At 53.0% G+C, this 16,091-nt stretch overlaps 1 protein-coding gene and 1 non-coding gene across 2 annotated transcripts in view; both read right to left on the bottom strand.

The window, feature by feature from the left end:
* TMEM132D (transmembrane protein 132D) overlaps positions 1 to 16,091 on the bottom strand; it is a 540,026-nt gene that overhangs the window by 76,100 nt on the left and 447,835 nt on the right. Inside the window, exon 5 of the mRNA XM_034639208.1 lies at positions 4,832 to 4,975. Coding sequence (XP_034495099.1) covers positions 4,832 to 4,975 — 144 coding nt within the window. The remainder of the gene's footprint in view (positions 1 to 4,831; positions 4,976 to 16,091) is intronic.
* On the bottom strand, positions 13,550 to 13,658 carry LOC117795384. The gene has a single exon (XR_004619349.1). It is a non-coding gene; the product is annotated as a U6 spliceosomal RNA (small nuclear RNA).

Below are 16,091 nucleotides of genomic sequence, written 5' to 3'. Positions count from 1 at the left end.
GTTCCCAGTGGTGTGTGTCTGCTGGAGACGCAGGGGAGGACCCTGAGCTGGGGGATCACTGAAGGGTGGAGGGTGGGCTCACCCGGTCCAGCTGGGACGGCCTTGTCAGGGATGCTGCTCATCTTTTTAGGAGCCCAGCGAGCGCCTGGGACCAGAGCGGAGAAGAGAACTCAGCCAACGGCTCCAGTGATAGCTCTCCCACGCCTTGTGACACAGCAGCTGTCCATGGTGCCACTCTCAGGATTCTCACAATTCCCTCACCCCCAAAGCTCTCCTGGTCCCCGCTCCTCTTCCGTGCTGACAGCACATGGAGTTGCCCGGCCTCCCCTCCCCATCTCGCCTCTGCAGGTCATGCGCTTGGGGGATGAGGCTTTGGACAAACGGGCATCAGGGTGCTGGGCTGCGGCAATGGGCTCCAGGGTAAGGAAGCCCCCCAAGTGGGTCCCCAACACAGCAGGTCCCAGGACTGGTGTGGAAGGTCTGCTGTCCTTCTGGTGGGGTTCCAGCCAGGCCCCAGCCACCCATCCCCTCCCATGGGGCAACCTCTGTGGCAGCAAAGCCACACAGAAGGAAGGAGCTCTGTCAGCAGATGGGGGATGGGAGACAGAGAGACAAAGATAGAGGCAGAGAAAGATAGAGCAATAGAGATGGAGAGAGATAAGAGACAGAGAGACAGAGACAGACAGAGACACAGAGACAGAGACAGAGAGATGGTGAGAGACAGAGACAGAGGAAAACAGAGAGATAGAGACAGAGACTGAGAGAGACAGAGAGAGACAGAGACAGAGAGAGATAGAGAGACAGAGAGACAGAGACCAAGAAAGAGATAGAGAGGGACAGAGACAGACAGAGACAGAAATAGAGAGATGGAGAGAAACAGAGACAGAAAAAAACAGAGATAGAGACAGAGAGACACAGAGAGAGAGACAGAGACAGAGAGATATAGAGAGACAGGACAGAGACGGGAAGACAGAGATATAGAGACAGACAGAGACATAGAGATACAGACACAAACAGAGAGACAGAGAAAGATACAGAGAGAAATAGAAAGAGAGAGAGAGGGGCGCCTGGGTGGCTCAGTCGTTAAGCGTCTGCCTTCAGCTCAGGGCCTGATCCCAGGTCCCTGGGATCGAGCCCCACATCAGGCTCCCAGCTCCACTGGGAGCCTGCTTCTCCCTCTCCCACTCCCCCTGCTTGTATTCCCTCTCTCGCTGGCTGTCTCTCTGTCAAATAAATAAATAAATAAAATCTTAAAAACAAAAAAAAAGAGAGATAGAGACAGACAGAGAGAGACGGAGATAGAGAGACAAAGAGACAGAGAGATACAGACAAAGACAGAGAGTCAGAGAAAGAGACAGAGAGAGACAGAGAGACAGACAGGACAGAGACAGGGAGAGACAGAGACACAGACAGAGACATAGAGATAGAGAAATACAGAGAGAAATAGAGAAATAGAGACAGACAGAGGGAGAGAGAGAGAGACAGAGACAGAGAGAGAGGGAGGGAGGGAAGGAGAGACAGAGAAAGAATGTTCTCGTGATGTCTTTTGAGGTTCTGAATAAAACCCCCATAAACTAACCTCGACTCTGGACTTTTCAATTACATCAGCCAACAATATTTTTGGGTTTTTTTTTTTTTTTCTGAAACTGAAGTCGGTGTGGGTGGGATTTTCTGTTATTTCCAACCCCTAAGAATCACCATGGATATTACTGCTGACATCCGAAATGCATCCATTAGGGATCTGTTGCCTTTTGAAAACCCGGCAGCCTTGGGAGGCATAAGGTAACATGCCTTCACGTAATTTACAATTCAGTGCGAATGACTTTTCCAGTGGATTTCCTGCGAGGAGGTTTTGATACGGACGGGGGAGAACACGCGGTGTATCCTGCCTCTGGCTGGGTAGGAAGAAAGAGCAAAGAGAAATGAGAAGACTGGAGCTTCAAAGCAGACCGTGCCACTCAGAGGCTTTGCAGGAGCCCACGTGGTGGCAGGGAGTGGTTCTTCTCCACGGACCCCTGGGCATTCTGTCTCAAGGGTCTCCGCAGGACCCCAAAGTATTATGAACACAAGGGAGTCTCTTGGCACCTGTGATCCCCGGAGCTGCACAGAGACAGCCGAGGTGGGTGAGGTCTGACTTCCAGGCTGTGTGTCCATCTGTGGGCTGCAGGTGCACGTCCTCGAGCCCCCGTGTTCTGCAGGTGATTTTGTGAGTCCCAGGATCCCTGGAGTCAATCTGGACTCCTAGGGCATAGATACAAGTGCAGACTTCTTTGCTGGTATAACAAGCGTAACTCAGACTGCTCTGCACAAAGGAATCCATTCTCAGGAGTGTCCAGGAAAGTCTGGCGTGGTCTGGAGGGACTTGGGCTCTCGCGCGCCGGCGTGAGGACGTGGCTTCCCCTCAGAGTGGCTCTGGCTTCTCTGTCGGCCCCTTTCTGGAGGCAGTACCACCTGGTGGCTACGGGAGGTCTTGTCAAGGAGGGTAGCAAGAATAAAGGAGGGGGACCCCTTCTTTCATGAGACTTATGCCTGACGCTCCAGAGGGCGTCACCATGGCTGGGATTGGGACCAGGTCCCTCTTGGAGCCAATGACGGCATCTAGAGGGACACAGGGCTTTGTGGCCACCCTGGGTCACCCGGCCACTGGAAGGCACCATTTATGTTATACGGATTAAGGGCAAAGACACAGAGGAATTTTCTGGAGAAAAAAATCACTGTTATCAGAAGGAGGGTGAATGGAGGCTGGTGAGAACATTCCCAAACGCCCTTCACAGGAATCCACGGCCTCTGCTGTTACAAGAACGCGTTCCCCACCCTCATTCCCACCGCCCCTCTGCCCACAGTGTGTTTCCACGGCGTGTGTCATCTGGCCGACCGCATGCGGACCCACCCTCAGTGTTCTGCTGCGTACGTCCGCGAGAACGCTTTCGTGATTCAACTCACGCTTTCTCTTCTTGCTGATTACCGTGCTGTTCACGCGTTCATTCCACACACATTTGTTAAGCGCATACTATCTGCCCAGGGTTGTACGCGACGGCGGACAGTGATAGAGGAAGAGAACCAACAGCCCTGCCCTCCCAGAGCCTATATCCCCATGAGGCAGTCAGACCATAAAGTAAAATAAAAATATGTATGTGAAAATACAGGAATATATATTGACACATATAACTTAGAGGAATAAATACAATGGATAAAAAATGAGCAGGGCTGGGGAAGACGGTGCTGTGGGAACGTGTGGCAACTTAAACAACACTGCCCAGGAAATGCTGGGGGAGAAGGAGAAGCCAGGGACCATGCAGCCCTGCAGGGAAGGGAGTTTGGAGCTGAGGGACCACCAGGTGTCTGAACCGTCAGAGGAAAGGCAAAGACTCCCGTGTGGCTGGAACAGAGAGAACAAACGGGTACATGACAAGAGTGAGATCAGAGTTCAGGCGGGTGGGCAGGCCTCAGTGTCCCTGCAATCACTTTGGCTTCTCCTCTGAGATGGGAGGGAAGCATATGGACATTTGCAGCCGAGGAACGACATCATCAGACTGACATTTTGAACTCTCTGGCTGTGGCACTGACAACAGACTACGGGGAAGGAGGTGGCCACAGGGGAGCCCACGAGGAGGTCATTGCATGGGGCCTGGGAGAGGGGGGAGCGCGGGCTAGGGGGTGGCAGGACGCCGTGGAAGAGGGTCAGGTCCTGGACATGTCTGCAAGGCATGGCCAACAGGATTTGCTGGGGGATTGGATGTGGGGACAGAGAGAAATCAAGGGTGAGCCAAGATATTGGTCTGTGCCCCTGGCAGGGCCGGCCTGCCCTGTACCTGCAGAGGGGATTCTGGAACAGGGGTGAGTGGTGTGTCACAAAGCCGTCCTCCCTTCCCTTCTGTCTTCTCTCTAGCCAACTGCAGGACAGGGACTATGCCTCTGACCGTGGTCCTGCCATCGTGAACAGGACCTAACACCTAGCGGGGATTCAGTAGGCATCTGTCCCCTGCTTTCTGGGGGTGGGCATGCTCCCTGGAGTTCCCAGCACAGCAGAGGGCTTAGTAGCTCCCGTCTAGCACAAGCGGGGTGACTGAGATTGGACTGCTGCTGGCACCCAGAGGGAAGGTGTCACATTCACGTCCAGCCCTCCCGCCGCCCCCAGGCTTGGAGGAGAGGCCAGGCAGCGTTCACCTCCGCAGCTCTGAGCTGGGGGTGGGCAGCGGCAGCACGACGAGCCCATCCCCTGCTGACTGCAGCGCACCGCAAGGGGTCTGGCTGCGTGCCCCCACCAACGCATCTCCCTGCAAGCCTTGGCTTCACCTCATCTGTGCATTCAATTATAAAGAGAGAGAAGAGGCCAGGAAAGAAGGGGTCCAGGGAATGTAAATGAAGGGCTGCCCCCCACGTGCCCCCAGCTGCAGAGCAGTCCCAGGTTGGCCAGCGGAGTGGGGACTGTGTCTTCTCTTCCTCCCTGGGCTGGGGCTGTCAGTCACAGCTGGGGGTGACTAAGTGCATGCTCGGCCCCCCCACTGACTCTGCAGACAAGCTCCACGCTATGCAATCATCCCAGGGCACGGCCGCACACTCGCCAGGCTGGGTCTGGCCCCCTTCCCAGCCCCTGCACGCCTCCAAGGCCTCCCCAGGGGCTGGGACGAGGCCCCAGGCACTTGGCAAACACGAAAGGTCAGGAGCTTCACAGACCTGGCTCAGCCTCCAGAGTGGTTTCATATCCCGATCAGGGGAGGGTCTCCTGACACCAGCGACGGCACCACCGGAATTGGCTGGGAGGGGCCCTAGGACCCCCACCGGTCTTGGCCACGGACTCCCGGGGGGGGGCAGGGGGGTGTCCACTTGCCTTGATTATGTCTTCATCGGACGACCGGCACTCCACTGACGTCAGCAGGTCTGCCACCGTGCCGTCCTCCTCCACCGACACCACCTTCACCGGAACCGCCACCGTCTTGCCCGTGAGGATGGCTGTGTTCAGGATCTCTGCCTCCTGGAAGCCCAAGCACACCTTTCTGTCACACACCTGCACCTGTGCGGCCCCTTCCCCACAGAGGACCCCAGGGCCCACACCGCCCAGAGTCACCGGGGAGAACAGACAGGGAAGGGGATCACGTGGGGAGGGGCGGGAGCAAAGCTACTGTTCCTGCTGTGTTTGACCCGCCTCGCCACCTGCCGGGAGCTGTTCTAAGTCCTCTACGAGAGTGGACCTGTTCGTTTTCAGACCGGACCGACAGGCTTAGCGTTCTGTCCATTTTGCAGATGGCACAGAGAGGCTGTGGAACTTGCCCAAGGTCCCACAGCTAGGCAACAGTGAAGGTGGGACTTGAACCCAGGAAATCCAGCTGTTGAGACCATGTGTTAGCAATTCCATTATGTACGAACTCACACAAAATGATAACACCTTCAGCCATGAACTGTTGGCTAGAGGAGCAAAGTGCCCTAAAAGCAACTGAGGTTAGCACCACTCACGGCCTGTGTCGCAAGTAGGGTGCACGCGGAGGCGGAGACCCTCAGTCTCGGAACTCTGTTGCCCTGGCTGTCCCTTTTCCAGGCTTACTGGGTCCTGGCTCTGTGTTCATCTGGAATGCTACTATGGCCCCTATGACATGCTCAGCCTCCCTGATGTGACACATACGAGCAACACACACATTGACACACACACACACACTCACACACACTCACCCAAACATGCATTTGCCTGCTCAACGCTGCCTTTGTCACTCAGCTCAAGGTGTCCCCCGGGTTGTCCCCACTTGCCCTCGTTATCAGCTCTCAGAGCCCCGGAGACACAAGCACAGAATGTCCTCGGGGCCTCCAACACCGTTGCTGTCTTACTTAGAATTAGTCAATCGGTGATCTCTCTTCCGGGCTGTGAGCTCCGTGGGGCGGGTCTGCTTTCTGCTCCCCAGTGCCTGGCACAGTGCTAGCGATACGTCATCTGCAGGACGTGTGGGTAAGGACTCGCCTGCGGGGGACTGGAATCCACACCCTGCCTCCCTGGTCTCCGGCTCTTAGTCCTGTGCACGGACCCTGCCGCACGGGCAGCAAGTCCCACACGCTGAGCGGTGACCCTCACTCTGCATCTGTCCCAGTGCACCTCTCCCTTCTTCAGTTCCTCCCACAGGGCCCCGGGAGATCACAGGAGCCCATTTCTCAGATGGAGAACACTGAGCCTCAAGAAACAGAAGTGCGTCTCATTCCCCTCTGCGGTGACTGCCTCCCCCAATCACACCAAGATCAAAGTCCCCATATAACCCACAGCCTCTGTACAACTAGCCTCCCGAATTCTTGCCCATGGCACTCTTGTTCAGTGCTGGTAACTGCAGGTCAGCGGTGCCCCCGAGAGGGGCTGTGTCGGCGCAAACGCTGAGTTTCTTCTGTAGGTCCGACCTTGTCTGGCCTATGCTCGGTGGAGCGGCAGCGAGACGCCAGGATGGGGGCTAGAGATACGTCTCTTAGGGCCAGGCTTGCCCAGGTTCTTGCTAATTTGATTTTCATGTGAAATCGCAAATTCCCATTTAGAAGCATGCCAGAGGAAGGAATAGAAATGTATCATCCCAACATTGCATAACTGTTTTCCTTATGTTAACTTTATATTTCTTACGTAAGATCTTATTTTTCCTTTATAGGACTCGTTCATCTTATAATTAGCTCATTTGGTTTAGATTTGAATGTGAAACTATATATATATATTTTTTTTCATTATTTAATTCTGAAAGAAAGACCACAGTTTGGTATGTGCCTGAATTTCAAAGACCATGCCTTATACTGTCTCAATATGCAAAAGCTTCTAAATGCCCATTGATTATGCACTTGTTTTGTCCCCCTCCCTTGCGAGTTCCCAGCCTGACATGACTTTATTTCGGGCATAAGCATAGTAAAAGAACGAAAGGATGAAGTCAGAAGGTGGTGCGACTTCCTGCCGCCGCTGGGCAGGGGGCACCGGCATCTACGTTCCTACTAAAAGGGCAGAGATCCAGGAGAACCATTCACGCTCTGGGAAGAAGCGGGAAAACGCTCCTTGACCCTCTGGTCCAAACTGGCTCATCTCAGAGGAAAGAACAGACTGGGAGCACAGCATTATGACTCTGGACACGAGTTTCAGGGAAGAAGAGAACGATTTTGCACATCTCTGGTGGAAGAGTTAAGCAGCATCTGTGCTCCAACAGTAAAATCCAAAAGGCCCTTAATGCATCCGTGCATTCAAGTCAGCTCCATAAGGACCGACCCTGGGACTCACTGGTGAGCAGGTGCAGGCCCAGATGTTGGGGGCGCCTCTGGCTAGACGCATCGCTCTGCCTACAGGATCTCGTGGGGATCAGTGATGGAGCTGTCAGGCATTCCCTGCCTTCTCTGTGCGTTCCCAGTTCTCTGACGTCATAAGCCCTCTCTCTGGCATCGCTCTGCTTTCCCCAGGAGGTGAATGGCATGTCTCCAGGCAAGAGGTGGTGGGAGTGCCCTGCATTGCCTTGGTTTGGGTTGCGATGCGACACACATATGCGCTGATGATCAGACCCCATAAAACCCCGGAAAGCTCAGCTGCCTTACTGCCATGGGTCGCCCCTGTCCCAGCCCCTCAGAGCAAGGAAAGCAAGGCAGGGAGGTCTTGATAAAGTCCCATCTCAGTCCTCCCTGGGAGCTCTATGCTCCCTTCTGTGACCTGGGCACTGCACACGGCACACCAGCGAGGACTCCCTGGGTATCCCAAGCCCCACAGGACTCCAAGCTCTCCAGACGCCAGGAGGAGGCAGAAAGGGGAGGAGGAGGTGACCGTGATTTGAGGCAACCTCGTAAGAGAGGCCACAGATACTTTTCTTGGATCTCAACTCATGATCTATTGTAAGGAAACCATGACTGTTCTGATTTTGCCAGAGAAACAACAGCTCACATCTTAGTTTGGATCCCCTCTAGAAACATTCGGGGAAAGGATTCAAAGGCAGGGCAGCTTACTGGGGGGGTGTTCAGGAAGTGTCAGTAGGGGAGTCGGGAAGAGACAGCCAGGGAGGCGTGCGTGCGTCCGCCAGCTACCGCAGTGGGCAGCTGGAGCCAGTCCTGCAGGGACTGAGCCGCGTTGCAAAACACACCATGTGTGTTATATATTTCCATATGTGGAGATACATTACCACACATTCCCTTGCAGGGAAATTACCTAAAATACACACCTAAAAATAGTTCTATGGAGGGGCGAGGGAGCTGGGTTATTTATACAGCACCTCCTGAGAGCTGCTCCCAGGGCCGCCCATCCCCGGCACGTCCAGCCTGCCGCGTGCGTGGGCAAAGCAGCCTCCCCTGGTTTCCAAGGGAGCTCCTGACGGACGGTGGTCCGGAGCACTGTGCCGTGCTGGGGTGTAAGGGACATTAATGGGGCGGAGGACTGAGGAATGCAACCAAGGAGTGATGTCTCATCCGGAGGTCTGATGGATTGGAACCAGAATTAGAGGGCTTGTTTGTTTGTTTAATACCCTCGTGCCTCCTAGCATCCTGATTTCCCGCTTTGTGAGCACAGTCACAGGCTGATGATCAACCTTCCAAATTAACTTTAAAATGGAGGGGAGGAAGGTGATGGAGGCAGAGGAACGTAGCACTGGGGGCCTCCTGAAATGCACCCACAGGCTGATGTGTGTGTTAGACACGGTTCGTCGCTCCCCCGACGTCCACCTGCCTTTCTGCCCTCCTCTCAAAACCCAAATTTTGTCTTAGGCTGCAAGATGCCCAGCTATAGTTAATGCATTTTTGGGGGGCTGTCCCTCATTTGTGACACAGTTCTGGTCCATGAGATATAAATGGAAGTCACTTGGTGAGGCTTCCAAAAAAGTTGGTTAAAAAAAGCAGATTCTGAAGGTTCTTTTGTGTTTTCCCTTTCTTCCTGCTGCCAAGCACAGATGATCCTGGATTGGGGGCCGCTTCTTGTTCCCCCACGGTGAGAGCATGGGGCTAAAAGCCACATGGCCCAGCGTCACATTAGGGTCAAGGGCAGGGAAGGTGTGAATCCAGCCTCTGACCCTGCCCGGTGGGTGACCTCAGATGGTCACCTGACTCGGTGCCTAATAGCTTCAATGATGGAATGAGGGTACCACAATGTCTGCCCGGGGTTTTGGTGAGTTGACAGTGTCGGAGAGTTTATGACAGTGGCCGGTTCACCGTCCATCCTCTCTGAGTGTCTGATTAACACAGTTGTGAGTGGCAGTTGCCCCAGAGTGGACAGCGTCCCCCCAACATTCACGTCCACTCAGAACCTCAGGATACGACCTTGTTCGGGAAGAGGGGCTTTGCAGAAATGGTGAGTTAAGTTCAAATGAGGTCGTCCCAGACGAGGGTGGCCCTCCTCCAATGACTGGTGTCTTTATGAGACGAGAAGACACAGACAGAGCCCCCCAGAAGGCGGCTCTGGGAGGCACGGTCGGGGATCAGGGTGGTGCATCTGAAAGCCGCGGAACATCGAGGATGCAAACAGCTACCGCAGCTGGAAAAGATAAGGAAGGATTCTCCCCAAGAGCCTTCAGAAGGAGCGTGGTCCTGCCGACACCTTGAGCTTGGCCTGGAACCTCCAGACGTCTGCTGTTTTCAGCCACCACATTTGTGGTCCTTTCTTACGGTGGCCCCAGGAAGCCAGTGCAGCGGCCGAGCCAAAGGGAAGGGACCTGGACACTAGCTGGATGCTCCCCCCAAACGCATTGCAGAGGAAAGATGACTAAATCTTGCTTATTTAAACCTGCCGCTCTCAGATAACCGTGGTCCTGTCTGACATCACCCACCAGAAAGAGGCCCTCATGTTTCTCGGGTCTTGGGCTGAAACCAGCAAATCAAATAGCTTCTTGCCCCTAAGGAGCAGGGAGAAAAGCATGTTTTGCCTTCACCGTTGGGAGACCCTGGGGAGACCACGTGCCGTTTTCATACGTGGCTCTGAGATGGGGCCACGTGTGTTGACCTAGATGAGGAAGATTGGAAGGAATAAAAATAAATACGGTGTTCGCGGCATCGCTGCCCCGTCCTAACAGGAGCGTCCCAGGCAAGCTTCGAGCATCCCACGGGAGGGGGCAGACGAGGGCAAACGGGCCATTAAACGAACACCGCGGGGCTCAGACGGGGTGGCTGCTCCTCCCCGTGGCGTGGGAAGCTGGCGCCAGGTCAGCATCGGTGAGGGTCCCCAGGACATGGGGCCCCCACGCCCAGACTTCACACCACTTGCTCCCCGAGAGAGGAAATGGGAAGATGGGCATTCCGGGGGGGGGGAGTAGAGTTACCTGGTAACTTGTTTTACTCAGAGCCACACAAAGGAAGCATTTCCTACAGAGGCCGCTAAGGAGGACACGAGAAGGGGTGCAAGCTCGCCCCCAGGCAGGACTTCAGGGAAGCACTGCGGCACATTTCCTAACAACACTGTTTATTCTGAGTCTCTGGGATGGAAGGTTCTGTTTTTGTCTGCCCAACCTCTTCTCTATAACAGCACATCAGAATCCTTTGGGGAAGGCATTGCTTCTCTTTGGACAGACAGACACAGCAACCCTCCCCCCTCTCCTCTGGGAGGTGGCAGGCATCCCCGAGGCCACGGGGTCAGCCTCTCCACTCACCCAGGATGGGAATTCCACTCGAGGGGAGTGGACAGGAGCTTTGGATGCTGGGATCTCATTCCCTGTCAGCAGCGCCTGAAAACCTGTCACTTCCCTGTTATCTGCATTTCCATGTAGGGCCCGGTTCCTGCCTTTTCTCTGTGCCATCCATTCTCTGGGAGAGCGAGCCCATATTCTTTCTCTGAACTCCTTTTTAGAGGGTGGCTCTCATGTCAAGTGTTCTCAACACACACACACACACACACACACACAGTAATTATAATAAGGGAAATTTTGTAAGGTGATGCTAACATCTGTGGCCTCCAGAGAGGGGCTAGTTTCATGGAGGTGTAAACTGATCCCCAAACTCACTGAGTTATATACACTAAGCATGCACAGTTTTGTATATGTCAACCATACCTCAAAAGTAGTTTAAAAAAAATCCAAACTTAACCAGAATCAATTTCTTTTGCTTACAAGGAACCCTAATTAATAAAGATGACCAGGAAGGTGGTTCAAAGGGTTTCCTTCAAATTCTCATTGAGATGCAGACTTAGTATTTCTGAACAATTATCAACCTCAGTTGGCCAACTTGCAAATTGGATATTGCATTACTCTGAATCTCCCTGAAAATAGAGCCAAGGACCGGCTCTAGGTGGTGTTAATTTATTTGCAATGGGTGGGAGTGGAGTTGAGGCGTGGGAAGGGGGAAAAGCCCACACGAGCTGGTGTTGTCCAGCCTGCAGCTGAGACCCCGGGAGCTAGCGTCTCCAGAGGCCTGGCTTCCCAGAATTGTCCGACTACAGGCTGGAAGCATGCGCTCCCCCGGGGGTGTCAACACCACCCTTGGCAGGGCTCCCAGGGTGTCAGAGAAGCCCCGGAGGAAAATGTGGAAAGTGGTCTGGTGTCACTGGAGATAGGCTGGGTCAGGGAACCATCCAGGCTGGAAGAGGGTGAAAGGCACGGGGCAGGACCCTGGAGACAGCAGCTCCAGGAAGGACTTGGGTGGTTATAAAGTTCTCGCATGTCAGGAGAGAATGCCCCCTGATAAAATCTGGAGCGAGTACTGTGCTTATTTTCTAACAAAGGAACATGCCTAGGCATTCTTGTTTGCCTGGAGACCCGTGGCCAGAAGTTTACAGTAATTCAAACAGCAGGTTTCGGAAATAATGCTTCTTCTCATCTGCTTACAATCCTCGGAGAAACTGAACACTCACGTAACAAGACCCTATCAAATGCTCCACCAGCATCCGCCCAGGTCCTCGGGGAATAAGGACAGAGAGGTCCCTGCATCAAGGAGCCACACGGACAGGCTAGACACCATCAGGGAGCTACGCTGCAAGGCTCTGGGAGCAAGCACGTTCTACATCTCCCTGCGATCTGCAACGTCGTTACTCCCTCCTGATTCCTTGGCAACTTCCCGTATTGCGAATATATTTGTTGCATAGAATATGTGCTCCATTTCTCACGTATCTAGTCCTTACTCTAGAATATGTTGGAAACCACACTCAGTTTTGAGAGATACCCCGTTGAGTCAAGGATCTGAGTTGCAGACAACAGAATCCGCTCTCGCTCATTTCAGCAGGAAGGGATTTGCGGAGGACTCGGCATTGTGGACAGGGCTGAAGAAACAGAGTCCGGCCGACCTCCCAAGATCAGGGTCTGGAACCACTCAGTGGGTCCACCGTGGACTTGCTGCTTCTGCCCCAGTTGGGACGCGGGGAAGTCAGGCAGATTGTCTTAGATCCTTGTTGCCGCTCCCCAAATCCCATAGACTCCCTCTTCCCCGCATCGGAGAGAAAGCACCACACAGGTGCATCTAATCGGCAGAGACGAATCACAACCCTAAACCCTCAGGGACACTCTGTTCTCCGCCGGGGAGGCTGAATAAAACAGATTTTTGGAGTTTACTCAGAGAGCATGAGATTCACACAGCACGGGGCTGTAAGAACACAGAGGAATACCTTTGGGCACCTACACATGGGAGTCTTCCCTGACCTCTATCAACACGACACGCTCTGCCACCTTCCCCATGTTTAAGTACAAAAAAGGCCTATTCTGCTAAGTCGATTAATTCTCCATAATCTACCTTCTGCTCCTGACCCACGTCCAACAACACAAAGAAGTGGCACCTTATGACTCCCTGTCGGCTGCAGATGGAATTCTAGGACATCAGATGTCAAGACGCAAGAAACCAGTTTTCATATTAAAACCGTATTCCACGCAGTTAAAGACGGATGCTCATATCTGGTATAAAAATGATTTTTTTTCCTTCTGTCAAATTACGTCACACTCAGAGGTGATATTTAAACTATGGGGGCCGGAATCCTAAAGCAGCTGTTACGGCATGAGTGCTGACCAATCAGAAGAGACTCCTGGCCGATCGGTCTGGATGCCGACAGGTGTGCCGTGTGCGTGCATTCCGGTTTACGGCAAAGAGAGGCAGGCTCAGGAAATATGCCATTTGCACCCCCATATTTTCCAGGCCCCAGCTTCAGTTTCCAAACAATAAAAATATTCATTAAATTCTGAACTCTGCCCCAAGCCAAAACAGGCCGCTCAGGTATGAGAGGCCAACAAGATTTCCACTGCATGCTGCATGGCTGGCCCTCACTCTCCCGCTTTCTGTTGTAATGTGCTTGGGCAGAGCAGCCCAACTCGGTGTGGAGACCAAACATCTCCACAGCTTCTCTCTCCCTCAGTGTGATTTCTCAACTGTGGTTAATTTCCTAAGGCTTCAATTCATTTCCCAACAAAGATCAGTAACCTTATGAATGCGGCAATGACTCGTCACCCTGTCCTTGTCTTTTGCTCGTTTGTTCATGCCCTGTTATCCCAGCCTCTGCCCCCAGTGACCAACAAACACTTGGCAGACGGTGGGCTGCGGTTTCTCATTCATACCCCATAAAACAGAAGAGCTCACCCAGCGCCCCAGAAATACGACATCTCCCCAGCCGTAATACTGCATAAATAACTTGTGTGCGTCGTTTATTTTACCTTTATTTGTGTTTTTTAAAAATACGGGATGCTTCACAAATCGGTGTGTCATCCTGGCACAAAGGCCAGGCGAAGCTTCTGTGCGTCGTTGCAGTTTTAGCCCAAAGTGAGCACCTGTGTGCTACTGATGTGGCCTACACTGCAAGCGAATTCAGAGACCACTCTGTTTTCAAAAGTGCGTCTTCCCTCAGCTCGTGGCTGTGTACAGTACGGAGAATCGCTGCATGTCAGCAGCCATACCAGGGAAAATACAGTTACCCTCCCACCCACGGGAATGCTGCGAGAGGCCACGCTGCCGAGCCCACACGAGGCTGGCGACAGCACGTGCCTTCCACCAGCAGGCTGTCTTCTGGAGGCCATAGATAACGAGCCAGATGCATGGTGCTTCTTCTTTCTATGTGAATTAAAAAATTTTATCAGGGTCAAGCAACCTCATTGTTAAAATACTAGGTTTGTGAAAAGGTTTATCGTAAAATGCTGCAAAAGGCCATCTTGATCCCCATTCCTTATCCCTATTCTGCTCCCCACAGGCACTTTTGATTCATCTAACCATAAGGAAGTCTTTGCATCCATCTCAACTACACTTTCTTGATACAGCCGGCTCAGCCATTATCTGGTTTTCTGGCATGACAGCTGAAATCTCCTCTCTCTTTCCTTTCTCAACCAATGTAATTAGATGGCCATTTTGGTCCCTCCACTGGCTTTGTCACTTAAGCATATAAACCTCTAATCAAGAGATGATGTGTTGATTCCTGAGTGCCTGTGTCCGCGGAGGCTTTGACACTCTCCTGTGCCGTGGTGGGAGCTCTGGTGGCCCCAGCCCTCAGTACACGCTGGCCTCGGGGACTCACGCCTGCATCAAGAATGGTGTGCAGGCGAGGCTGTGTTCCTTGGGAGGCTGGGCCACAGAAGGTGATCTAGCTTCTGCCGGGTTTTCTCCCCGGCGATGCTTGCTCTCAGGACTCAGCCACCAAGGTGCACAAAAGCCCAGACACATGGAGGGGCCAGCGCAGGTGGTCTGGTCCACGGCCACGGCTGAAATCTGGCGCCCACCCCCCAGATGTGTCCATAAGGGAGCCTTTGAGAGGACTCCCCACCCCAGCAGAAGCCCCCGAGCTGAGTCCCATTGACCCCTAGAACCCTGACAGAAACATATGTGGCTACAGGGGCACGGCCACAGCGTGTCCCCTGGCACAGCCACAGACACCTGAAACCCGCATGCACCATATAAGCCCAGCTCCAACTCCCGTCCATTCTTCCTGCCACCCTGACTCTCCAACTTTTCTCATTCCTACCTGTACTTTATGCTCTCAATGTTGATAACATCTGCACTGTGTCCTGAAATATCATGAAGCCTCCCACGCTTTGTACAAAGGTCGAATCTAGAAGCTGGAAACTGGTAAGGGATCTCTGATACTCACACACACGTAGTTCACCGTGGAACGGTTCCTCAGCCCCCAGGATACTGACGTTTGGGGCCAGATAATTCCTTGTTATCGGGCTATTGTGTGCACTTTATATATTTACCAGTATCCCTGGACTCAGCCCACTACATGCCAATAATGGCCTCCTTGCAGCTGTGAAAACGGAAAATGTCTCCGGGCTTCTCCAAATGTCCCCTGGGGGCGTGGGGGCAACCATGAGAATTGGGCGGAATCGTGTCCTAGGAGTCCATCTCTTTTCCTCCTATTTCTCTGTCCAGGCGTTACTGATCACCTCTTTTTCTGCTTTTCCTTTACTAGATTCAGGGCTTGTATTAATAAATATACGCACCAAAGGACAGGAGAAATTTTTAAAATGCAGAAGCAGGAGGGAAATCCTTGACTTCCTTCCTGTTGGCAGCAGTTACAGGCTCTGCTGAGTCCAGCAGACGCCAGTAGAGCCGGCTGGCTGTACACGGTACAGGTGCCCTTGGAAACTAAGTATACGTACATTTCCTACATTGTAGTTTTTTATGCCAGTGGAGCTTCCTGTTAAAAATGATCCTAAGGTAATAAGCTCAAGGCCCAACTCGAATGCTACATCTTTCTTAATGCCTCCAGGTGGAAATAATCAGTGTTATTGTTTCCAGTTTATTAGAGATATTATATACGATAAATTAATACAGAGGCAGCAGAGCCTAGAGTGAGGAACCCTGGCTCAGAGCCAGATGGTGTGACGTGGAACCCGATTTTCCATACCTACTAGGTCCACGACCGAGGCATGGGGACTGCACCGTGCCTCAGTCTCCTTATTTCTACAACGGGGACTGTAAACGTTTCCATGTTACTGGCTGGAAGTGAGGACTGCGTATGTGAAAGGCACTTAGAACCACGACTGGCAGGCAGTAAAAAAAGCACGTATTGGCAATGTTGTGACTGTCCACTCCACCTGACCTCAGGATTTCTTCCAGCCACGTAGTCCGGAAGCAGGAGCCGGGCAAGGGAGCCCAGCCTGAACACTGTGAGCGCCCGCTTGGCACCCTCTTGGGGCCAACTTCCCTTGTCTTAGAAGATCTAAATGGAATCTGGTAGGAGCCTGGTCATGTGTCCCCACAAGGCTCTGGAATCAGGCAGCCCG

The sequence above is a fragment of the Ailuropoda melanoleuca genome, chromosome 12 (genome assembly GCF_002007445.2).
Source record: "Ailuropoda melanoleuca isolate Jingjing chromosome 12, ASM200744v2, whole genome shotgun sequence".
Lineage (NCBI taxonomy): Eukaryota > Metazoa > Chordata > Mammalia > Carnivora > Ursidae > Ailuropoda > Ailuropoda melanoleuca.
Note: the sequence above shows the minus strand (reverse complement) of the source record. Positions and strands in the feature narration are given on the sequence as shown.